A 27561-nucleotide genomic window follows, 5' to 3' on the forward strand; every position below is an offset into this window, starting at 1 on the left:
ACACCATGGCAAAAAAAGAACAATTCAACATTTGACGTTACTATGGGGAGTTTTGACGGAGCAGAAACGTGCAAACTCGTTGGGAGTTTCCTCCTCTCCCAGCTTGCTAGCCTCAACCTGAACCTTGGTATTTACCGTGATGATGGACTGGCAGTGTGCCGCGCCTCGCCAAGGAGCAGCGAGAACACCAAGAAGCCCATATGCCAAATCTTCAAAGAAAACGGCCTACGGATCACGATTGAAGCCAACAAGCAAACCGTCAACTTCCTCGACGTCACTTTCAACCTGAGAAATAACAGCTACCAACCATTCACGAAACCCAACACAACACTCCAATACGTGCACCACGACAGCAACCACCCACCCACCACCACGAAAAGAATACCTACCGGAATTAATAAAAGGCTATCGATGCTGTCATCCAGCAAAGCTGAATTCGACCAAACAACCCCCCCGTACCAGAAAGCACTTGATGAAAGCGGATACAACTTCACCCTCACCTATGAACCCACCCCAGGAAACCAACCAAAAAAGAGCAGAAAACGAAACAACATCATCTGGTACAATCCGCCATTCAGCAAAGACGTCTCAACCAACATCGGCCGCAAGTTCCTCACTCTGATCGACAAACACTTCCCCAAAGGCAACACCCTAAGAAAAATATTCAACAAGAACAACATTAAATTGAGCTACAGCTGTATGAATAACATGCAACAAATCATTTCAAACCACAACAAAGCAATTGCAAAAGGACTGCCTACCCCCAGACTAAACGACTCTGAAACCAATAATGAATGTAACTGTCGCAAGAAACCTGATTGCCCTCTCAACGGAAGGTGCTTACAGACATCAGTCGTTTACCAAGCAAAGGTAATACGCAAGGACATTAACACATCCGACACGTACGTAGGATTAACCGAAGGAGCGTTCAAAACAAGATGGAATAATCACAACGCCTCCTTTAGAAACCAGACTTTGCAGAATTCTACCGAACTCAGCAAACACATTTGGAACCTCAAAGACAATAATGTTGAATATTCAATAACATGGCAAATTCTTGCATCCAGCACACCTTACAACAGTGGTAATAAAAGATGCCACTTATGCTTAAAAGAGAAACTGTTTATTATATATCATCCAGAGCTATCATCCCTCAACAAGCGCAGTGAAATCATTTCAACATGCCGCCACAGGCGGAAACACCTCCTAGGTAACACATGAGCCAATCACCACACCCTACGCCTGCTTGTACCCACCCACTCTGTGCTCTATATAAACCATTGTATGTGAATGCTTCCATTAAAATCTCCTGATGATTGAGGGAACCCCTCATGAAACAGATCTGTAGAGATGAAGTAGTCTTGTGATTTTTTCCCACACCTACATATATATATATATATATATATATATATATATACATATACATATACATACACATCCATACACATATATATACATATATATACACATACACGTACATACACATACATACACACACACACATACATACATATATATATACACACACATACATACATATGCATACATACACATACATACACATATATACACACACACATATACACATATATACACACATACACATATATACATACACATACATACATTTTTATATACCCACATATACGTATATACATACATACATACCTCCGCATACATATATATATATACACACACACACACACACACACACACACACACACACAAAAAAATAAAATAAAAAATAAATAAATAAATAAGCTCACAGACAGGCTGACACACAACCTCACTACCCCAGCAGCTGGCCGACTCGCAGCAATTCGGAATACCCTGCAGCACCAAGCTACCACAATGGATGAGGGGACTAGACCCAGCCGGCCCCAACCAAGAAGGACACCCGGAAGGGATGGACGGCGGGACCCAGGGGCCCCAGACATGCAGCCCGGATGCAGTAGCCTGAGGCGCCGACCCCGATTGACCAGCATGCCCAGAGTGTATCCCCAGAAATATACATACACATATATACACATACACACATACATACATACACACACACACACACACACACACACACACACACACACACACACACACACACACACACACACACACACACACACACACACACACACACACATACATACATATATATATATATATATATATACAACTATATACATCTGCATATATACATACACACACGCGTGTGTATGTATATATTCAAACATACACATACCGGCATACATATTATATAGCCATATATATACATATATATATATACACATACACATACATATATACACATATACACATATATATATATATACACATACATATACACATACACATATATACACATACACTTACACATACATACATACATACATACACAGATACACACATATACATACACCTATATATGCACAAACATACACACATACATACACGTGTATACATACATAAAAACATAAATATTAACATACATAAATATATACATACATATACACGCATACACAAACATACATATGTATACATACCCACACATGCACATACGCATATACATATACACATCTATGAACACACACATACTTGTAACCATACATGCACACCAATAAACGTACATACACACATTTGCATCCATCCATACACACATACAAACGCACAAATATCTATACGACAGCAAATCCATACACATGTCGGAGGGACAGCAATGAAGTCCAGGCCACTGAGAACTAGCCGAACCCCCAACCCCCACAGGTCCGGCCGCGTACCCACGCCACCCAGGGACAAACCCCCACAAGCCCGGCCCAGACAACGGTGTGAAACCGGGCGCGCAAGGGCGGCGCGGCAGGGCGCAAGGGCACCCCAGGCCCACACCCGACAATCCAATCAACACGACAATAAACAAGTATGAAGCCAGCTGGTCCGTCAGCCCCGACAACCACCACGAGTGCCCGCTACCACCAGTCACAACATCAGCCACCCCCCTGCACCGGACCCAGCAGCCTCGGGCGCCACCCCACAAACAAATGGCATAAGAAACAGCAGCTACAATATCCCCAGACAGCCAGCACCACCCCATCAAATCAAAGTGATCGGGGGAACAAAAAATAAATGAAAAAATTAAATAAATAAATAAACTGCGACCGGCAACCACACGCCAACAGGATCATGGAGACCAGCCCGCGCCAGCCCGCCAGTCAGCCCAAACGCCAACACGCAAACAAGAGACATCAACACCCCCCCATCAATAGACCCCACCACCCAAACCCGCACAAACACACCACCTCCCAAACCACCGAGATACAGCATCCAGACCAGACAAAGGGGCCGCGCCGCCACTGCATCAAGTCACCAACACAGACTCCACAGCGCAAGGACGGGCCACACGGGCACGGACCCTACCCAACAGGAAGCGAGACCCGCACAACGCCCCACACAAATAAATAATATATTGTACTATTATTTTTTCTTTCAAATAAAATAAATACAGAACAAATATATATATATATATATATACACACATATATATATACACATACACATACATACATATACATGCACATACATATAAATACATAAACACACATACATACATAATAATAATAATAATAACACCTTCAGCGAGGCCACCAGACCGCAGTCCCCGCAACCCGCGCTGGCCGAGGAGGCAATGAGGGGTGCGCCGTACTCCCAAACCCCAACCCACTCATCCATGTATACAGGGCCCCCAGAGTGTCTACTGTGCAGTTAAAATTAGGAGGCCAGCCGTTACAGCCGACGTCCAGTCCCTGTTGGTGTGTGTACAGTAGCGTGAGTGAAATGTGTATGCTTTTGAAACTAATAATGCGATTAAAATTGGGGGACATCAAGGTCATGGTGGGTCCCAACCAAGCCGAGCCCCCCAAATCCTAAGTGTCTACAATGCAGCTAAGATTGATGGACGAGCAGGGGACAAGACAGGAGGACTCGAGTCCCATAGGAGGCATCCTTATCCCCCCTACCATGCATCCCTGCAGGTCAATCCCCCAAAGTCTTATATATGTGTGAGTGTGTGTGCTATAAGTAGGAGGAGTAGAGGGCCCGGACAGTCAGCATTCAAACCAGCCGGCAACCCAACGCCAGCCATCACCCACAACCCCACAGGCGCGCAGACACCAATCACAGTCCCCCAACCACTCCAACCCAACACAGCAATGCCAACCACCGGTAGCACCACACCAACCATCACCACCACCGCCCGCCCGCAGTACAAACACCCGCGGCCGCCGGAGCCATGAAATTCTAAGAAATTATTATTTGCAAAAGAACATAAAGTTTATGAGTTTGAACATCAATTATCTTGTCTTTGTAGTACATTCAATTGAATATGGGTTGAAAATGATTTGCAAAAAATTGTATTCCGTTTATATTTACATCTAACACAATTTCCGAACTCATATGGAAACGGGGTTTGTATACATATATATTACCACATATACATAAATATAAAAAGGGACAAGTGGTAGAAAATGGATGGACGTACATAAACACACATATATATATTATACATACATATATAAACATAGATACACACATATACAAATACACGTATGTATACTTATATATGTGTTATATACAAATACATACACATATGTATACTTATATATGTATGTTATATATATGTTATATATATATATATATATATATATATATATATATACACACACACATACATACACATATTTACATACATGTGGGATTATATATGGATATATATACATATACAGTATATCCATATATATATATAATCTTTGGGTGTCCCACGATTCGATTCAATATCGATTCTTGGGGTCACGATTCGATAATATATCGATTTTTTCGATTCGATTCTCGATTAAAAAACGATATTTTTCCGATTCAAAACGATTCTGTATCCATTCAATACATAGGATTTCAGCAGGATCTACCTCAGTCTGCTGACATGCTAGCAGAGTAGTAGATTTTTTAAAGAAAAGCTTTTACAATTGTAAAGGACAATGTTTTATCAACTGATTGCAATGATGTAAATTTGTTTTAACTATTAAACGAACCAAAAATATGACTTATTTTATCTTTGTGAAAACATTGGACACATTGTGTTGTCAAGCTTTTGAGATGCGATGCAAGTGTAAGCCACTGTGACACTATTGTTCTTTTTTATTATTTTATAAATGTCTAATTATAATGTCAATGAGGGATTTTTAATCACTGCTATGCTGAAATTATAACTAATATTGATACTGTTGTTGATAATATTCATTTTTGTGTTGCCACTTTTGGTTTGTTCTGTGTCGTGTTTGTGTCTCCTCAATTGCTCTGTTTATTGCAGTTCTGAGTGTTGCTGGGTCAAGTTTGGTTTTGGAATTTGATTGCATTGTTATGGCATTGCTGTGTAGTGTTTTTTTGGATTGATTTAAAAAAATATATAAATATAATAAAAAATCGATTTAAAAAAAAAAAAAGAGAATCGATTTTGAATCGCACAACGTATTCGAATCGATTTTTTCCCACACTCCTAATATATATATATATATATATATATATATATATATATATATATATACACACACACACACGTGTGTTTATATATGGACGCACGCACACAGACAGACACACAATGGCCTTTACATATATGTGTAGTGATAGTATAGGAGTGTTTTTCCCAACATACATTGTCACTTACTGGACTGGCATGCACACTGCAGTCACTTGTGTCAACTAATTGTTACGTGAAGGGCCCTCAGGCTTGATGAGAGAAGACGCAAACCAGCTGCTACAAAACCCACAAATCAGCCAGTGAGGGAGGAAAAAAAAAGCCCCCAAATTGAAAGTCTTCAAAAGTTTTATCGACCAACTTCCAGCCGCACTTCAACACTTCACTGCCGGCAAAAATCAAGCTAGCTGAGAGGTGCTTTGTATCAAGTGCCAAGTAAGTACACGGTAGTATCGACCTGACCGCTCCTCTGCTTTGAATTGCACTTACAGTAACAGGTGCCTTTGAGGGGGTTGCCTTGGTAACGATTCTCCACTTCACACCTACAACACAAGAGGTGGGGACGACAAGTGCTCAGCAGGACAGAAAGAGAGGCTCCAAAAAAAAAAGAACTTGGTTGATGACAATTAAATGAAGGATGGCTGTAAAGCTCAGTGAAGCCACACGTCTTTTCTCCATTTGGCGCCACGCCATGTGCACATGACCGTTAACCAAAGAGTGAGAAAAGTAATCACAATATATCTGCAGGCGTTAATGAAGAGCCACCACCGGAATGTTCCAGGGCGAGTGCTGGCAAAGAGAGTGATCATCTCCACATGTCGTCACACTGGGCTTTCAAGTACGTGTCCATATTGTGCTGATGAAACAACCGCAGCACAATATGGAGGACAGTGAGATCGTGCAGGACACTTACAGGTGGCAGCGGTCTCCTTTGATGCCTTTGGTGGTGCAGAAACATTTGCCGTTGTTGGGGTTGCACATGCTGGCGTGGCCGTTACACTTGCACGCTGAATGGAGGGAAAATACACAGGAGTGACTTGTATTACCTCAACAGTCCATCAGACAATAGCATTGTATGCTGGAAATTATTTACATTTAAAAGAGAATTTATTAAACCCAAAAGGACACACACCGTTGTTTTTGTGTGTGTTTATGCACGTCTCTCTCTGACAGACTGTGCCTCTCCATAAATTTCTATTGTGCACTTCCTCTACTTTTCTCATATAAAATAGTTGAAAAACACAAGTAACTAAGACGCCATGTATATACGTGTACAAACAAAATGAAAACAGCAAAATTGCACCAATTCTGGAGACAAACACCAATTTACAAATTATAGACTTGTTTCTTTACTTCCCACAATTTCCTAAAATCATTGAAAAACTGTTCAAAAACAGATTAGACAGTTTCACAAACAAAAGAGAGACCAATATGGGTACAGAGCTAATGTTTCAACTTCGATTGCTTTAATATTTACGGAAGAAATTAACAATGCAAATAGATAGTTAAAAATGTGCGGCAGCAGTGTTTATGAATCTAACTAAAGCATTTGACACAATTAATCATAATATTTTCATCAAAAAACAAGAACGATATGGCATCAGAGGGTTAGTTTTAAACTGGATAAGAAGTTATTTAACGAACAGGAAACAATACGTGAAGCTAGGCGAACACACATTTACAACGCTAAATATATCCTGTGGTGTACCTCAGGGATCAATACTAGGACCCAAATTATTCAATCTCTATATAAATGACATTTTTAAATTTAAAAAAAATTAAAGTTAGTATAATTTGCAGATGATACAACTGTGTTTTGTTCAGGAGAGAACACACAGAAGATAATACAAATAACAGAAGAAATTAACACATTAAAAAGATGGTTTGACAAAAACAGACTTTCTTTGAATCTCAGTAAAACTAAAATAATGCTACTTGGTAACAGTAAAAGAGAAAGTCGAACACAAATACAAATAGACGGAATAGAAATTTAAGGAGTAAATTAAACCAAATATCTAGGTATAATGATTGATGATAAATTGAACTAGAAATTTCATGCAAAAAATATTTAACATAAAGTAGCAAGAAACATGTGAATAATGAATAAAGCAAAACATGTTCTAGACCAGGTGTCACCAACCTTTTTGAAACCAAGAGCTACTTCTTGGGTACTGATTAATGGAAGGGCTACCAGTTTGATACACACAAATAAATTGCCAGAAATCGCCAATTTGCTCAATTTACCTTTAATAAGTAAATCCATCCATCCATCCATTTTCTAAAATGGGTATTTCTGTCTCTCATTCCGTCGTACATTTTTTTTCCTTTTACGGAATTTTCAAATTCTATTTGAGTTTTGTCCCTCTTAGAATTAAAAATGTTGAGCAAAGCGAGACCAGCTTGCTAGTAAATAAATACAATTAAAAAAATACAGGCAGCTCACTGGTAAAAGCTGCTATTTGAGCTATTTTTAGAACAGGCCAGCGGGCGACTCATCTGGTCTTTACGGGCGACCTGGTGCCCGCGGGCACCGCGTTGGTGACCCCTGTTCTAGACCAGAAAATCACTTCATATTCGCTACTGCTCGTTAGTGTTACCATATCTGAGTTACTGTGTGGAAATATTGGGAAATAACTACAAAAGTACACTTCATTCATTACAAAAAAGATCAGAATAATACATAATGTTGGATATGGAGAACATACAAATCTGTATTTATTGAATCAAAAACAATGAAATTCCACGACATAGTGAATTTGCAAAAAGCTAATATTATATATAAAGCAAACTATAACCTGCTACCCAAGAATATACAACAATTCTTCTCGAAAAAAAGAGGAGAAATAAAATCTTAGAGACAAATGTAATTTAAAACATTTGTATGCACGTACAACACTTAAGACCTTCAGTATATCTGTATGTGGAATTAAATTATGGAATGGATTAAGCAAAACATTCAAACAATGTACTAATATGATTGACTTCAAGAAACTCTTCAAACTTAAAGTGTTTACAAAGTACAAAAAAAAAGAACCATGATAAACATTCTGAATGTATTTCATCCATCCATCCATTCATTTTTTTCCAATAATCTTACTCATCTCACCATACGAAATGCAACCTACTTCACCGAGTATTATTTATTTATTTATTTCTATTGTGATTACTTATGGAGTAAATTGTGAATTAATTGAGAACAGGAAGTAAACAAAAGTTTTAGCAACTGTTATGTAAAAGAAAAAGGGGTAGGATTAAATAAGCTCTGCTTCTTCCTACTCCTTTTAGAACATGTTGAAAAGAGAAACTGGAAATTGTGATGTATCATGTTGTAGGCTTGCATGTTTGAAAGAAACTCAAACTCAACTCAACTCAACGATGTCATTTAATACAGTGGCACTCAGTGCCTCTAGCATTTCCTCTCTGGCTTTGTGATGTCCACAAGCTGTGTGTTCCACTTTAAGAATGGCAAACATGTGGGGTGAGTGACAAGTTAGGAGAGGGAGCGTTAGCATGTTCAGGAGTGTTATTAGCATGGTGGATGTCCGCTTGGCTTTGTGGAAAACATAAATAAAGAGTTGTAACAAATCGACGGCCTCGTCACTGTAGGGACCCAAATTGGAGGGTGTTTCTTAGATACAATGTACAGTATGAGTTTGTATTCCCAAATCACAAGGCCAACCAGAACTGTAAGTCACAGTGCTACACTTATTGATAATATCTTCACTAATGTCAATCAATCAATCAATGTTTATTTATATAGCCCCAAATCACAAATGTCTCAAAGGACTGCACAAATCATTACGACTACAACATCCTCGGAAGAACCCACAAAAGGGTCTTTGATAATAATACAACAAGTGGACTGTTAACAACCGACATCAGCGACCATCTGCCAGTTTTTACTATTTATACGATGGGAATTACAGGAAGAAGAACATCGATAAAAAGACATTTCAAAGACCATGCACAGAGGAAAGAATAATTTCCTTCAAGGAGGAATTGAGGAAACAAACTTGGGACAATGAAGATGATGTAGATGATGCATATGGGAAATTTTCAACACCTTTCTAACACTCTATGATAAACATTGTCCTTGGAAAGAACTTAGTAAGAAGCAAAAGAAAAACAACCAACCATGGATGACAAAAGGACTGACAAAAGCTTGTCACAAAAAAAAAACACATTATATCAAATATTTATAACACAGAGATCCATAGAGGCAGAAAATAAGTATAAAAAATATAAAAACAAGCTAATTGGTATACTACGAACATCTAAGAGGGAATACTACGGTCAATTATTAAACAAGAACAGAAACAACATGAGAGCAACATGGGGCATCCTAAATAGCATCATCAAAAATGGTGCTAAGAAAGATTACCCCCAGTACTTTCTAGATAGAAATACAAAAAAGGACAATATGAACCAAATAGTTGAAAATTTTAATGATTACTTTGTTAATGTCGGAGAAAATCAGGAACAAAGAATTCCAAATGCAGATGATGGGTCAGTTGAGAACTTGAGTGAGCTCATAGACAGAAATCCCAATTCCATGTTTCTTAAGAAGGTGACAAAAGAAGAAGTAATCAAAACTGTAAAAAAATTGTTCATCTAAAACCTCAACCGACTGTCACGGAACAGATATGGTAACGATAAAAAAGGTTACAGAAGACATTTCAGAACCTCTTACATATATCAGTAACGTATTATTTCTAACCGTCAATTTCCCTGACAAAATGAAAATTGCAAAAGTTGTACCAATTCATAAGAATGGAGACACACACCAGTTCACTAACTACAGACCAGTTTTATTACTTCCACAATTCTCTATGTGTTACAGTGCGGATGTTCTCCCGAAATGTGTTTGTCATTCTTGTTTGGTGTGGGTTTTACAGTGTGGTGCATATTAGTAAGAGTGTGAAAAGTTGTTTATATCACAACCTTCAGTGTAACCTGTGTGGCTGTTGAACAACTGTGCCTTGCAGTCGTGTACGTGCATCTGCGGAAGCCACATACAACATGTTACTGGGCTTGCAAGCTATTTGTATATGTTGGAGAATGTGTCGAAGGCGGTGGCTTCATAGCACGCCCTTATTATTGTTATCGGAGTGACAGTTATCTGAGAGACCATCAGCAGACACTCGCGAGAATGGTTGCCTTGGGAATTTGGGAACCTCCCGGAAAACTTGGGAGGGTTTACAAGTGTAATGCTGTCAAGCGGAATTCATGTAAAAGTCGCAGGCCGCGTGTCTAAGACCCCTGGTTTACACATAGCACAAAGCCAAAAAAAATAACTCTTTATGCTGTGTTATTTCCTTTTAAATTTAAAAAGAGTTTTGTGGCTCCCATTGTCTTCTTTATTTTTTGAAATGGGTCAAAATGGCTCTTTTAGTGGTAAAGGTTGCCAACCTCTGCTATAAAAGATTAGATCAATTTATCAACAAAAGTGGGACGCTCGTGGAGAACCAATTTGGATTTAGAGCAAAAATCTCAACATCAATAACATTAATCAAAATAACAGAGGAAATTACCAATCCAATAGACGGTAAAGAATGTGCAGCCGCAGTATTCATGGATTTAACATAAGTATTTGACACAATTAATCATGATATTTTAATACAAAAACTAGAATGATATGGCATCAGAGGTTTGGTATTAAACTGGGTAAGAAGCTATTTAACCAACAGGAAGCAATATATGTAAAGATGGGTGAAAATATGTCTACACAGTTGGATATATCTTGTGGTGTACCCCAGTGATCAATACTGGGATCAAGATTGTTCAATCTTTATATAAACGACATATGTAAAGTTACAAAGGACTTGAAGTTTGCAGACGACACAACTGCTTTCTGTTCAGGAGAGAACACACAGAAGATAATACAAATTATAACAGAAGAAATGAACACATTTAAAAAATGGTTTGATAAAAACAGACTATCTTTGAATCTCATCCATCCATCCATCCATCCATCCATTTTCTACCGCTTATTCCCTTTCGGGGTCAGTAAAACTAAAATAATGCTATTTGGTAACAGTCGAAAAGAGCTTCGTACACGAATACAAATAAACGGAGTAGATATTGAAAGGGTAAAAGAAACCAGATTTTTGGGAGAATTAATAGATGATAAAATGAACTGGAAATCTTATATACAAAACATACAACATAAGGTTACAAAAAATATTTCAATAATGAATAAAGCAAAATACGTCCTGTGCCAAAAATCACTTTATATTCTCTACTGCTTGCTAGTGTTACCATATCTGAGTTATTGTGCAGAAATATGGGGAAACAACTACAAATGTGCGCTACATTCGTTAACTGTGTTACAAAAAAGATCAATTAGAATAATACATACTGTTGGATATAGAGAACATACAAACCCTTTATTTATTGAGTCGAAAATATTAAAGCTCGATGATTTGATAAAATTGCAAACAGCTAAAACTATGTACAAAGCAAATTATAACCTCCTACCAAAGAATGTACAACAATTCTTCTCAACTAAAGAGGAGAAATATAACCTAAGAGTAAAATCTAATTTAAAAACATTGGTATGCACGTACAACACTTAAAACCTTTAGCATATCAGTATGTGGAATTAAAGTATGGAATGGATTAAGTAAAGAAATTAAACATTGTACTGATATGATCCAGTTTAAGAGGATGTTCAAATTAATAGTGCTTACAAAGTACAAAGAAGAAGAATTATGAAAACACTTTCAACCTTATTGAAAATAAGATATTCTTCATCTCAGTATGTTGGTAGTGACTGAATTAATTAATTACATGTTACAGGACTGTTGTATTACTCATTCACGGATGTCATTTTGCTATTTTGCTGTAAGGAAAGTCAGTAGATGAATGTATATATTTGTGGGTGCTCTGACGTGGGAAAGGGGTAGGATTAAATAAGCTTTGGTTCTTCCTACTCCTTTTCGGACATGATGCGATGTAAGGTGATATGAAACTCTGTGATGTATTGTGTTGTAAATGTGCTCATGTTCAAAATAAACTGTGAAAAGAAAAGAAAGAAAGTCCCTTTGAAGACACAAATGATAACAACACAACATTGCTTACATTTGAACAGCAGCATCATGCCAAGTCAGCATCTTTGCGCAATCAAAACAAACACATCAAACCTCCAACTTGCATATTTTGTAAGGTAAATGCTAGGGGTGTAACAGTACACAAAAATTTTGGTTCGGTCACGGTTCGGTTCATTTTCGGTAATGTAAGAAAACAACAAAATATAAATTTTTTGGTTATTTATTTACCAAATTTGCAAAATCTTCCACCAAAAATATTTTTCTTAGTGGAATATTTGATGTGAAGTAACCTTGGATAGGTCAATAATTCATAATAACATTGATTTTGATTCAAAATTATGTTTTGAGCAGTGACAGTTTGAAAGAAAAAAAAACAGCTTTGTTTTATTAGTCAACATTGCAACTTTTTATAAATAACATTTAACCTTAAAGCTTTTTTATTTCACTTTGGTAATGTTTTTGTTTATTTCAAAAATATTTTTAGAATGTGCCGTGGGCCTTTAAAACATTAGCTGTGGGCCGCAAATGGCCTCCGGGGCACACTTTTGACGCCCTTGCTTTAGATAATGAAAAATAGAATCTGATAAATCTATGGGTAAAAAGCAGAGCCTGGCGACGCATGCGTGTTTATCATAACTCTCTGTCTCTGCCCCGCCCTCATGAATGTTGCTGCGCACACAGTTTGTTTAGTTTTTAACCCCTTCTTAACCCTGAACGTACATTGAAAGTACACGCAAACCTAACTCAAAATGCCGGACATTTGAGGCATTTAAGAAACTCCGCCCGGACAGCACCGCAAAAGAGGACATGTCCGGTGAAAAGCCGGAAATGTCGTTGCTAACATTCCGTGTGTTGTGCCTCGGTGGGCATTATTTACACAACGTGCGGGGCACTACTTGTTCATGTTGAAACTCGTTCGGTACACTTCCGAACCGAACCGAAACCTCCGTACCGAAACGGTTCAATACAAATACACATACCAGGTGCTTACTATGAGGTCTGTCACACTGCTGCCTCTATACCTGGCTGTTATCTACCGCCCCCCAGGGCTCTATTCGGACTTTATCAATGAACTCTTAGAGTTCGTTGCCGATCTTGTGACGCACGCCGATAATATAATTATAATGGGGGACTTTAATATCCATATGAATACCCCATCGGACCCACCGTGCGTGGCGCTCCAGACTATAATTGATAGCTCTGGTCTTACACAAATAATAAATGAACCCACACATCGCAACGGTATTATGATAGACCTAGTGCTTGTCAGGGGTATCACCGTTTCCAAAGTTACGATACTCCCATGTACTAAAGTAATGTCCGATCATTACCTTACAAAATTCGAGGTTCAGACGCATGTTCGGCAAGCTAATAATAGGAATAACTGCTATAGCAGCCGCAACATTGATGCTGCCACAACGACAACTCTTGCTGGCCTACTGCCCTCGGTAATGGCACCATTCCCAAATTATGAGGGCTCTATTGATAACCTCACTAACAACTTTAACGACGCCCTGTGTGAAACCATTGATAGTATAGCACCGCTGAAGTTAAAAAAAGGCTCCAAAAAGGCGTACCCCATGGTTTACAGAAGAAACTAGAGCTCAGAAATTATCATGTAGAAAGCTGGAACACAAATGGCGCGCGACTAAACTTGAGGTTTTCCATCAGGCACGGAGTGATAGTTTAATAACTTATAAACACATGCTTACCTTAGCTGAAGCTAAATATTACTCAAATCCCATCCGCCTTAATAAAAACGATCCTAAATTTTTTTATTAGTACGGTAGCATCGCTAACCCAACCAGGGACTCCTTCCAGTAGCTCCACCCACTCGGCAGATGACTTTATGAAATTTTTTAATAAGAAAATTTAACTCATTAGAAAGGAGATTAAAGACAATGCGTCCCAGCTACAACTGGGTTCTATTAACACAGATACGACTGATACTTCCCCCCCAAAATAGTTTCTCTCGTTTTGATGAAATACCATTAGAAGAATTGTTACAACGTGCAAATGGAATAAAACAACATGTTTCCTTGACCCACTTCCTGGGAAACTTATCAAGGAGCTATTTGTATTATTAGGTCCATCAGTGCTACATATTATAAACTTATCACTTTCCTCTGGCACTGTTCCCCTAGCATTCAAAAAAGTGGTTATTCATCCTCTCCTTAAAAGACCTAACCTCAATCCTGACCTCATGGTAAACTACCGACCGGTGTCTCACATTCCTTTTATTTCAAAAATCCTCGAAAAAATTGTTGCGGAGCAGCTAAATGAACACTTAGCGTCTAAAAATCTATGTGAAACCTTTCAATCCGGTTTCAGGGCAAATCACTCTACGAAGACAGCCCTCGCTAAAAAGACTAATGATCTATTTCTAACAATGGATTCTGATGAGTCATCTATGTTGCCGCTCCTCGGTCTTAGCGCTGCTTTCCATACCGTCGATCATAATATTTTATTAGAGCGTATCAAAACACGAATCGGTATGTCGGACTTAGCCCTGTCTTGGTTTAACTCCTATCTTACTGACAGGGTGCAGTGCGTCTCCCATAACAGTGTCACCTCGGACTATGTTAAGGTAACGTGTGGAGTTCCCCAGGGTTCGGTCCTTGGCCCTGCACTCTTCAGCATCTACATGCTGCTGCTAGTTGACATCATACGCAAATACGGTGTTAGTTTTCACTGTTATGCTGATGACACCCAACTCTACATGCCCCTGAAGCTGACCAACACGCCGGATTGTAGTCAGCTGGAGGCGTGTCTTAATGAAATTAAACAATGGATGTCCGCCAACTTTTTGCAACTCAACGCTAAAAAAACGGAAATGCTGATTATCGGTCCTGCTAGACACCGACCTCTATTTAATAATACAACTGTAACATTTGACAACCAAACAATTAAACAAGGCGACACGGTAAAGAATCTGGGTATTACCTTTGACCCAACTCTCTCCTTTGAGGCACACATTAAAAGCGTTACTAAAACGGCCTTCTTTCATCTCCGTAATATCGCTAAAATTCGCTCCATTTTGTCCACTAACGACGCCGAGATCAATATCCATGCGTTTGTTACGTCTCGTCTTTATTACTGTAACGTATTATTTTCGGGTCTCCCCATGTCTAGCATTAAAAGATTACAGTTGGTACAAAACGCGGCTGCTAGACTTTTGACAAGAACAAGAAAGTTTGATCATATTACACCTATACTGGCTTACCTGCACTGGCTTCCTGTGCACTTAAGATGTGACTTTAAGGTTTTACTACTTACGTATAAAATACTACACGGTCTAGCTCCAGCATATCTTGCAGACTGTATTGTACCATATGTCCCGGCAAGAAATCTGCGTTCAAAGAACTCCGGCTTATTAGTGATTCCCAGAGCCCAAAAAAAGTCTGCGGGCTATAGAGCGTTTTCCGTTTGGGCTCCAGTACTCTGGAATGCCCTCCCGGTAACAGTTCGAGATGCTACCTCAGTAGAAGCATTTAAGTCTCACCTTAAAACTCATTTGTATACTCTAGCCTTTAAATAGACACCCTTTTTAGACTAGTTGATCTGCCGTTTAATTTCTTTTTCTCCTCTGTCCCACTCTCTTTTGTGGAGGGGGTCCGGTCCGGTGGCCATGGATGAAGTACTGGCTGTCCAGAGTCAGGACCCAGGATGGACCGCTCGCCTATGTATCGGCTGGGGACATCTCTGCGCTGCTGACCCGCCTCCGCTTGGGATGGTTTCCTGTTGGCTCCACTATGGACGGGACTCTCGCTACTGTGTTGGATACACTTTGGACTGGACTCTCACGGTTGTGTTGGATCCACTATGGATTGAACTTTCACAGTATCATGTTAGACCCGCTCGACATCCATTGCTTTCGGTTCCCTAGAGGGAAGGGGGTTGCCCACATATGCGGTCCTCTCCAAGGTTTCTCATAGTCATCATTGTCACTGACGTCCCACTGGGTGTGAGTTTTCCTTGCCCTTATGTGGGCTCTACCGAGGATGTCGTTGTGGTTTGTGTTGTGGTTTGTGCAGCCCTTCGAGACACTAGTGATTTAGGGCTATATAAATAAACATTGATTGATTGATTGATAGTAAATGCCTTGTTTTTTACAAAGCTGTAAAACCTGTTTTGGGCGTAGTAAACAAAGCATACATTCAGGTACGCATGAATGAGTGAGAACAGTATATTAGAATATGTCCTTCTCAAAGATGTACAGCATGTGAATCAAAGATTCATGTTTGAATGAAAAATGCTACTGTATCATGTCCAAAGAAGCAGAAGCAAGTATTGCCTGAAGACGCAGCTGATTGGTGCTGATGAGGGCCACCTGGTTGTTTAAAAGCAACTGAACCACACTCAACTCTGCGGTTGCACAAACAGTCAATATGACACATTTTACACAGGGTCACCCGAAGTTGCAATAAATCTAATGTTCAGCTGTGGATGGATACTTAATATTCATACTTTGTGAAGATAAAACGGCTAATTCTTGGATATTTCTTTGCTGACGGCCATAATGCAATAGTTAAGAAAAAACAATCAATCACACTTATAAGGTGTGTTACTGTTTGCGCTATGGTGCCATCTTTTAGACAAGTTCGCTCACTGCAGTTGCTGCAGTGTCTTCCCATTTAGTCCTTTCGACCGGAAGTAGAAGTTCCGTTCAATCTTCTCGCCGTCCATAGAAATCAATCCGTTAATTGAGTATGTCATAGTCAGTTCCATATCAAACATTGAGTACATACTATATGTACATACAGTGTGTTGAGAACAATCTAGTGCTCAATAACAATATTATTGTTGCTTCACAAAAAAAAGGAAAGAAAAAAGTCAAAAATCTCAAAAGGGTATTGGGAAGAGGTATCAACTTTTTGAATCCCACCATAGCGTGCCTACCATATGGATTCTTCATTCAGTAAGTTTTACAATGTAACTTAAGCTATTTATAGCATCCCATGTGTACTGTGTGTAGGAGTGTTTTCATGCACATGTGTACATGCTATTGTAATGTAATGAAGCAAGTGGCATTTGCATTAGCTACTATGCTAACGCATTTACTAGTGTCTGTGTTGATATTATTAACTTATAACGGCATTCTTTTTGTGTTGCTTTACTTTCACAAATTCCTCAGTAAATACATAAAAACGTCCCCGTTAGCTGATTGGAGAGCTAGATCACGATGCTACATATGCTTTTGTCTGATCAGCCATTTTACAAACATCGTTTAGAAGTAATTAAGATATGTAAATAAACATTTACAGAATACTTCAGTGTAAATAACTCATATATCAGTGGCTCATAGTCCGGTGCGGCTAATATATGGAACACATTTTTTTCCCCTGAAATTTAACGGGTGCGTCTTATATACAGGTGCGCTCTATTGTTGAGGGGAAAAAAGTAAGTAATAAAGTACATTTTCTCACAAAGTGCTTCACATGGTTGAAATACAAACAGTGCAATCAAAATAAGCACACATGATGCAACTGAAAAATTGTTAATAAAATAAAATAAAAATGATAATGTAATATTACGAAAACTCACGCTGGCAGCTTCCGCCGTTAGTGGGGTCGCCGTAGAAACCAGAGATGCAGCTCTCACAGTGGCGGCCCGTGGTGAGGTCCTCGCACTTCTCACACACACTGTCATTGACACAGCGGCTGTGGCCGTTACATTGACAAGCTGGAAGAGGAACGGTGCATTAGATGGGAACAGCTTCATTAAGAAGACCCCTCCCACCTGGACAGTGGATGAAGGACCAGTTGTAGCGGGCCTCGCTTGGACACATGCTGGCGTTAAGAGCCGGCGGTGGGTCGGCGGGCAGGCCGGGCAGCGTGGACGGCGCCGGGACCGAGGTCTGGAAGGGGCCGCGGTACGAGCCCTCAATGCACTGACCCTTGCCCGTGTTACTGGAGTCCGTGCACCAGCCGCAGCCTGGCTGGTCCAAACACTGAGCGCACGTCCTGTAGCCCGAGCAGTTCTCAGCTGGAGACACATGGGAAGATGTTCATTAAAGCAACACTCCAAGACTTTCTTAATTTCACCTGGGGGACTAATAAAGTACTTATCATTCTGATTCTGAAGACCACCTTCTATTAAATTACTAAATAATTCATACCATTCAGGGATTAAATAAAAGCGCCTGCCAAATAGCAAGCGTCTACCATAAGTTCAGCTAGTCATGAAGTTGCCAAATAATGAGTGCAGCTGGGTTAGGCTCACAAATGTGACACCTTCATAACATTCACTTTTACCTGTATTCCACTTTGTAATATTTTATCATGGATTTACCTCATACATTGTAAGGCTTCGTTGTGAGAAATATTGCAAACGTTTTAAACAATGCCAAAAATGAAGGACAAAAACAAGACTTCCCAGGAAAAAATGAAAGCTGCAATACTAAATACTGTATCATGTTTAAATATTGTATCTGCTGACATATTTTACTTGTAGTTAAAAAAAAAAAAAAAAGGCAGACACCGATAAAGAGCCTGACATAAGTCAAAATGCCAAATATTGGCAACGATAATCAGCCGATCCCTAATCAACACGAACTCGCCCTGCTCCCTTAATGAGCGCATACTCAGAGTACTGCGGACGAGCACTTGATTGTTGCAGTAGTGAAAACTAACAAAATAGAACCGGTAAGACGCCGAGAAAGGACAAAAACTGAACTTCCCGGCAAACAATCAATGTTACAATAATAACCACCGTATCAAATGTGTATATATTGTATCTGATGATGTAGTTCAGTTGTAGTTAAAAAAAAAAAGCAAAAAAAAAAGTCTGGTACCGATAAAGACACCGATATACGTCAAAATGCCAAATATCGGCGAAAGGACAAAAACTGGATTTCTTGACAAAAAATGTAAATTAAAATACTAAATATTGTCTCATATGTGTATATATTGTATCTGTTGATGTAGTTTAGTTGCAGTTAAAAAACAAAAACAAAAAAGGCTGATACCGATAAAGAGGCTGATACTCGTCAAAATGGCAAATTTCGGCACCGATAATCAGTCGATCACTAATCAACACATGAACTCGCCTTGCTCCCTTAATGAGCGCACACTCAGAGTGCTGCAGACGGACACTTGATCATTGCAGAAGTGATAACAAACAAAAGAGGACCGGTAAGAGGCTGAGAAAGGACAAAAACTGGATTTCCCGGCAAACAATCAATGTTAAAATACTAACTACCGTATAATGTGTGTGTATATTGTATCTCCTGATATAGTTAAGTTGTAGTTAGAAAAACAAAAACAAAAAAGGCTGACAACGATAAAGACACCGATACGTCAAAATGCCAAATAGACAAAAACTAAATTTCCGGCAAAAATTTGCGTTTTTGCATGGCAAACCTGCTGGTGCTTAAGCTGTGCTTATTACTACCTTCATCACTAATTATTATTCATTTTTTAATACTTAATACTGTACAATATGTGTATATATTAGACCTGCTGATGTAGTTCAGTTGTAATTGGGGAAAAAAAAGGGCAGATACGGTAAAAACGGCGATATCGTCAAAATGCCAAATACATGGCCAATAATCAGTGGATCTCTAATCAACACATGGAGTACTGAAGATTGGTACCTTTGAGTAGCACTACTAATAATGAAAACCGTATTTTTCGGATTATAAGTCGCTTCAAAGTATACATCGCACCGGCCGAAAATGCATAATAAAGAAGGAAAAAGACATATATACGACGCACTGTCGCATTTTGGGGGGAAATTTATTTGATAAAATCCAGCACCAAGAATAGACATTTGAAAGGCAATTTAAAATAAATAAAGAATAGTGAACAAAAGGCTGGATAAGTGTACGTTATATGATGCATAAATAACCAATTGAGAAGGTGCCTGGTATGTTAACGTAACATATTATGGTAAGAGTCATTCAAATAACTATAACATATAGAACATGCTATATGTTTACCAAACAATCTGTCACTCCTAATTGATAAATCAGATGAAATCTTCTTCCTTGATGTCGCTTCTAAACAACTCTGCCAACTCCAAAGATATGTGCCGCTTCCTCATGTCGTTTTCTGCTGCATGTTTCACTACGTCCAGCTTGTAATCTGCAGTACATGATTTTCTTTTTGGTGCCATTTTTGTTCAACCCTTCTCAGTTTTTATAAGTTACCGCCAACAATGAAATGATCCATTTTAATAGCTGCAGCAGTAGCATATAGCCTATAGCAGTTAGCATCCCATGACCCACAATGCACTTCTGCCATGACCCTCCTCCCCTGCCGAATTCTTATTGGTTGGCGTGTGTGAGACGATTGCTGACATTTCCTTTGTTTCTTCCGCGAATGAGATAAATATCATTTGATATTTTACGGTAATGTGTTAATAATTTCACACATACTGTAAGTCGGTCCAGAGCATATGTCGCACCCCCAGCCAAACTATGAAAAAAACAGTGACTCATAGTCCGAAAAATACGGTATGAATCAATTAAGATGTGAAAACTCCAATACACAAGTAGCTGCACCTAGTGTAGAAGCTGGGGAATGACCCTTTCTTTCATCTTGAGGAATGTTCTTTTAATAAACCCAAAAGCCAGCGTGACAACTCTGGAATTAAAATGTATCTGGGCAGAATACAATCAAGGACGAGCGAGCCATGGAGAGTTCTTTTCAAAGTCAAAGCACACCAATGTGTCACTTTAAGTAAGAAGCAACAGCCTGAAAGAGAAGGCCTGGGGAACTCTGCGTCCTGTCAAAGGCGACAACGACAAAAACAAAGAGCTAATTATAGCCGCGACCTTGGAGAAGCTTACGTGGACAGGTGTTCATGGTGTACCACTCCATGCACTGGCCGAAGGGGAAGGACGCCACGTAGGCGTTGGAGTCCACGCACTGCTTCATGTTGCTGCACCACATGCACTCCGAGGAGCTGCTGGTGCATTCGCTGCAGGTGGCACGCATGGCACACGGCGTCCGGCACTGCTTGGCGCTGTGGTTGGCTGAGGGACGACCACAGAGACGTTAGCGGTCATTAAACCGACAATGGAAGAAATCGATACTCATGTTTTGGTTTATGACTAAACCATAACATAAAAAGGGGCCTCATTGACAAATTTAAGACTTGTTGATTTTGTTAGAAAACGTGATATAATGAGCACAAGCTGATGCTTTAAAGTAACAGTAGAGTGTAAGACTTTATATGTCTAATAGTGTTTCATTGTATCCATTAAACCATATACAATTGGATTTACAATCCGCAAAGTATGTGAAAATACCGTTTAAATATCACAAAATGCCACAAACCCAGTCGGCCATTTTGAATATACAGCTCGGAAAATCTTCGGCAATATCCATAGATTCTACGTCACCGTAGTAACGCTTCTGCACTCTGACCATATTATTAGGACAGTAATACTGGAAATATGCAAACATTGGACAGAGATGTGATGTTTATCATTCACACTCTTTGAAAGACAAGAACACATACTCGGCTTTTTTCATGTGTTATAAATGGTAAACAAATATCTAAGAATTGAGTCAACAGATGGAGGGACCTCTCATTGTACTCTCTAAAAAACATCCAGAAAGGGCCAACAATACTCCATTCACATGTCGTGACCTGAAATTCAACCAAATATGAGTGATATTGTTATTATAAGTGCTAACGGAGACGGACTATTTCCGCGGCGCATTGACAGCAGTGAGCTATTGCTATCTTACGCTGCTATTGTTGCCTTACTGAGCTGACGGCTGCTTCTGCTTGTTCTCAAACTTCCATCCATCCATTTTTCTACCGCTTGTCTCTTTCGTGGTCGCGTGGGTAGCTGGAGCCTATCTCAGCTGCATTCAGGCGAAAGGCGGGGTACACCCTGGACAAGTCGCCACTTTATCGCAGGGCCAACACAGATTTGCTAAAAGTAAATTCTAGATTATAATTCATGCATCTCTCACCTGCTAGTAGACAAATGTGGCCATGGACCGACAGGTCGGTCCACTTTCACAACCCTGAGATGGCGAAAAAGACGCTTGTTTAGCAACTTTTTTTAACCCTTGGTGCGGATGGCGTTTGATTCTTCATCTAACCGTGATTATGTGAGCGTCACGTCCGTCGGCATCCCAGCGAGAGTGGAAATACTACTGTAATACGGTTAGTTTGTATGTTTAGCACCTAGTAATGCTACTAATGCTATAGAGCTACATCCGTTTAGCAGTCGGCTTCTAAAACTTTTTGCGAATCCTCTTTATGTTCGAGCTCAAAAATACAAGGTTTTGGATCATGGTTTTTCCCAACGTAATCGTTGTTGGCTCTCACAGTCTGCTTGATTAACATCGTTGTTGATGGGGAAGGGATCTGTGGTTCCTCCATTACGCCAGGAATCACATGGTTTGCTCATTAACTCTCAAAATTCTCGGGAATCTCCATATATATTCATTTTCGAACTTTGTAAGTCTTTAGGTGTCATAAATAATATGTAAGTAATAGCTTCAATACAGAGGCAACTTGTTTTCTTTACTGCTACTTTAAGGTACGTATGTATGTAAACCATATAACTCTTTTTCGGCACTCAAGGTACAGAAGGTCAGGTGCGCTTCTCACCTGGCCGCTCACACAGGCTGCCGTTGACGGGGCTGATGCAGGTCTGCGCCTTCAGGCCGCTGGAGGCGGGCTCGGCCAGGTAGCCGCAGAAACCAGCATCACTGGGCTCGCCGGGCAGCCACTGGAGGGAGGTGTTGGTGAACGGGGACATATCCTCCCAGCACCAGTAGGACACGTTGATCTTGCGGAGGCCGACCCAGGGGGTGACGGAGGCCTTGTACTGCAACACGAAAAGTATTTGACGTCAGGCGCTCCATAACGTTAAAGAAGCATTTCCAGGGAAGACTTTTTTGGGGGATTTTTCAGGGAAAGAAGTGTTTCAACATCAATTTCACAGACTTTGCAGACCCTATCAGACCATCCCCAATCCATTTCCATGTTGCTGCAGTGCTGGTAAACAAGGAGGAAAAGCTCCATCTCCTTCAAACCTAATTAAATCCATTCTTTCCATCCAACTGCAGATCTCGGACTGATTGGTCGCTTAAGGCCCTTCCCTCTCCCCTGTACTTACCACCACGCTCATGATCTGCAGCTCCTTCAAGACAAAGTCCACCTTCTTCTGCGTGGTGAGCGACGCCAACACGGCGTTGTGGTTGCGGCAAACCAGTTTGGCGTTGTCGTACGAGTCCCTGGCCGTGATGAACTTCAGGCAGGAGTTGCCCACCAGGTGCCAGCTCTCGCCACAAACGTTATCTGGTGAGGCAACAAATTGATTTAAATACAGCCCAAAGGAGGTCATAGATAAATAGAGCAAAATAACATCCAAGTTTTTTTTTTTTTATATGAATAATATTTTAGAGGGCATGAGGAAAATAAAAAAAACTCTTGTTGACCACACGGTCTTTAAGTAACAACACTAATCACTAAAGTACATAAGGATTCACAGCATTTTATGTAACAGTCTTAATCCAAAATGGAATAAGTGTTTTTGTTCTCAAAATTCTACACACAATACCCTAAACCAACAATGTGAAAAGTTTTTTTTTTTTTTTTTTTTTACAAAAACACTAATCACTCACAAGTACATAAGTATTCACAAAGGTTCACTTTTTACGTCACAGCCTTAATCCAAATTGGAATACATTCTTTTGTTCTCAAAATTCTACTCACAATACCCTATACCAACAACATGAAGTTATTTATTTATTTTTTTTAAATATAAAAATATTAATCACTCTCTATTAAGTATTTACAGCGCTTCACTTTTTATGTTACAGCCTTGATCCAAAATGGAATACATTATTTTTTCCTCAAAATTATACACAATACCCGACACCAAAAATTTTGAAATTTTCTTTTTTCATGTGCAAATTTATAAAATATGAAAACACTAATCACTCAAAAGTACATAAGTATTCACAGCCTTTGCACAATACTTTATTGATGCATAAATTACAGCCACAAATATTTTTTTAATGGCACACCAATCTTTGGGCAGTTTTGCCCATTCCTCCTTGCAGCACCTCTCAAGGACCATCAGGTTAGATGGGAAGCGTTGGTTTTCATTAATAATGTCTCAGTGCGTTTCTGCATTAGTCTTTCCCTCTATCCTGGTTAGTCACCCAATTCCTGTTGCTGAAAAACATCTCCACAGTATGATGCTGCCACCACCGTGCTTCTGGACAAAAACCAACGCTTCCCATCCAACCTAATGGCGCTTGAAAGGTGCTGCAAAGAGGAAAGAGAGAAACTGCCCAAAGATAGGTGTGCTATTTTAAATGATTTGAGGCTGTAATTTCTGCATTAACAAAGCATTGAGCAAAGGCTGTAAACATTTAAGAATGATAATTAAAGAAAAATACATTTTCACATTGTAATTAGGGGGTATTGTGTGTAGAATATTGAGGACAAAAATGTATTTATTCCATTTTGGAATGAGACTGTGACATTAAATGTGGAAAAAGTGAGACCTTTAATACAACACAAATTATTTTCACGATTTCAACGACACCCCTCACAAAAAAGAGATTTTATAATAGAGTCTGGTTCAGGAAGAGTTGGCAGCCGCGCGCTTACCTGGCAGTGAGATGCACTCCTGGTCGCGTGGATCCCACTGGCAGTTCTGGTCGACGGCGCAGCTCTTGCAGCTGGTCTTCTTGTTGCACACGTACGACGGGCTGTCCCTGGGACAGGCGTCGTAGTCGGCGATGGGACCCTGCGTACAAAAAGCACAGCACCAAAAACGTCACTCCAAAGATGGCGGGGATGAGGGGCGGGGGTCTCACCGAGGCCGAGGTGCAGTTGCTGCCCAGCGAGACGCACTGGATGGAGCACCACTGGCAGCCGTTGGTGTTGGCAGTGCAGCTGTAGCAGTCGGTGTACTGGTCGCAGCGCTCGTTATCAGCGTCTGATGGGAACATTTTACTGTTTTTATTATTATATTCTACAATTTGACTCAAATTAAACCTATTTAAGTGTAAAAATGGCTATAAAAAACAAAAAATGTCAATACTTGAGTAGTATTGCCAAACCAATCAGAGCGAGCCAGTGATTGGCCCCGACTCCGGCAGCGTTATATATTGTAACTAGATGAGGCAATTCCTGAAGGAATGGCGTGTTAATGCCCCAATGCTGAAGTTGAACTGAAATGCTGACAGAATGTAGTATGAATGTAAGAATAGTTTGAATCCTGGAATGGTTTGAATGTTGAAGTGTTTGAATTTCCAGGAAAAACAGAATTTGGTTTGGAACTTGGGAAAGTGTTATTTTGAATGTCCAGGATGAGTGGAATGTGTTGAAGTTGGAATGGTTTGAATAGGTTGAAAAATGTGGGAATTGTGCAACTTGGAAAATTGTGTCATTCATTTCAATAGGAACTGCCTGGAAATTTAGGTATTTGGGGAAAAGCATGATTTTTTTTTTTAATGTCCTGAAATAAGCTGAATAGATTGGTGTTGGAATTGTTTGAATCGGTCAAGAAATGATGAAGTAGTAACAGTCTCTTAATTGAAAAATAGTATTACAGAATTTCGGGAAAACCAGGAATTTTTCAAGTTCTTAAACCAACTTTTTTTTTTTCCTGACCAAGAAGAATGTTTTGTAAGTGGAACGGTTGAAGTGCGTTGAAAAATGTGAAAGGAGTCATCGCACTAAAAAAGGTTGGAAATAAGGTTAGAAAAAAAACAGGAATTCCCGGAAATGTGTTGAACGTGGAAAAATGGTAGTTTGAATTTCCAGGATGAAGTGAATGTGTTGAAGGTGGAATGGTTTGAATCGGTTGAAAAATGTGGGGATTGTGGAATTTTGAAAAATCGATCATTCATTTTGATTGGGGAAAATGTCCCTAAAAACTGGGAATTCTATGAAATCTAGGCATCTTTTATAATTGTTGAAAGGGAGCACACTATTCCTGAATAGGCTAAATATTTTGAAGTTGGAACGCTTTGAATTGGATAAACAATGTGGGAGTTGTGGAACTTTGAAAAATGTCCCATTATTTTCAATTAGAATTTCATGGAAGTTTGGAACTTTTGGGAAAAGCGGGAGTTTTTTGGAAAATGCTTAAGATTTTAAATGTCCTGAATGAGTTGTTGGATTTTTTCCAAATCGGTCGAGAAATTTTGAAGTAGTAACAGTTTTAATTAAGAAATAGTATTACGGAATTCCTGGAAAACTGGGAATTTTTCAGTTCAAAAAACAACTTTGTTGAGTGTGTGAAGAGTCTGGACAATATTCCAGGGCACACTTTAAAGCAGGGTGAGAGCATACAGAAATATCCATGCCAGATTTTTATCTTCCAATATCCATCCTCAAATTTTAAATATTGATATTTTAGATCAGGGGTGTCCAATCTTTTTCCACCAAGGGCCACATACTGAAAAGTCAAAGTATGAGGGGGGGATTATTGATATGTTTAGTTTTTTTTTTAAATGTCAAAAACAGATATTGTGTCAGCTTTGTATTATGGGTAATTATTAAATTCTTATTAGTTAGAACAATAATCGTTTTGCTCTTTTTTCAGACATTTTAACTATTGTTTTTTCCCCATGTAAGAATAAAAACATAATAATAATGTGGTTGTTTAACTGCATAAAATAGTTTGTCAAAAATGTTACCTGCACAAAAATAGTAATGTTTAGTTACACATTTAACAGTGTTTATCATGGTGGTATTTTTTGTATAATTTCAAAAAGTAGTATTTTATTTTTTAATTAACTAAACATTGTTAATATTTTAAGTATATTGAATTTTTTTTGGAGACCTTCTAATATCTTTGATCAGGGTTGTTTGAACTTTTTCCACCGAGGGCCACTGACTGTATATATGAGGGGTCAGTTTGATATTTTTTTTTATAAGAATAATAAAAAATTTGCTGAAACATACAGTCGCGATCAAAAGTAGCAGACACATAAGGTTTATTTGCATAAAGCATCTGATCAGTATCGCCGACACCAGCAAGAATTTTACTTGGTATCGGATTGG

The 27561-nt window shown here is 39.3% G+C and overlaps 1 protein-coding gene across 1 annotated transcript in view; it reads right to left on the minus strand.

The window, feature by feature from the left end:
* The window catches only part of atrn (attractin), a 192178-nt gene that overhangs the window by 112669 nt on the left and 51948 nt on the right, over nucleotides 1–27561 (minus strand). The window contains exons 13-21 of the mRNA XM_061894846.1: nucleotides 25365–25486; nucleotides 25156–25294; nucleotides 23651–23832; nucleotides 23140–23359; nucleotides 21356–21541; nucleotides 18304–18549; nucleotides 18109–18246; nucleotides 6429–6522; nucleotides 6005–6057 (exon numbers count right to left, since the gene is read on the minus strand). Coding sequence (XP_061750830.1) covers nucleotides 6005–6057; nucleotides 6429–6522; nucleotides 18109–18246; nucleotides 18304–18549; nucleotides 21356–21541; nucleotides 23140–23359; nucleotides 23651–23832; nucleotides 25156–25294; nucleotides 25365–25486 — 1380 coding nt within the window. The remainder of the gene's footprint in view (nucleotides 1–6004; nucleotides 6058–6428; nucleotides 6523–18108; nucleotides 18247–18303; nucleotides 18550–21355; nucleotides 21542–23139; nucleotides 23360–23650; nucleotides 23833–25155; nucleotides 25295–25364; nucleotides 25487–27561) is intronic.

This window comes from Nerophis ophidion, linkage group LG03 (assembly GCF_033978795.1).
Source record: "Nerophis ophidion isolate RoL-2023_Sa linkage group LG03, RoL_Noph_v1.0, whole genome shotgun sequence".
In the NCBI taxonomy this organism is placed as follows: domain Eukaryota; kingdom Metazoa; phylum Chordata; class Actinopteri; order Syngnathiformes; family Syngnathidae; genus Nerophis; species Nerophis ophidion.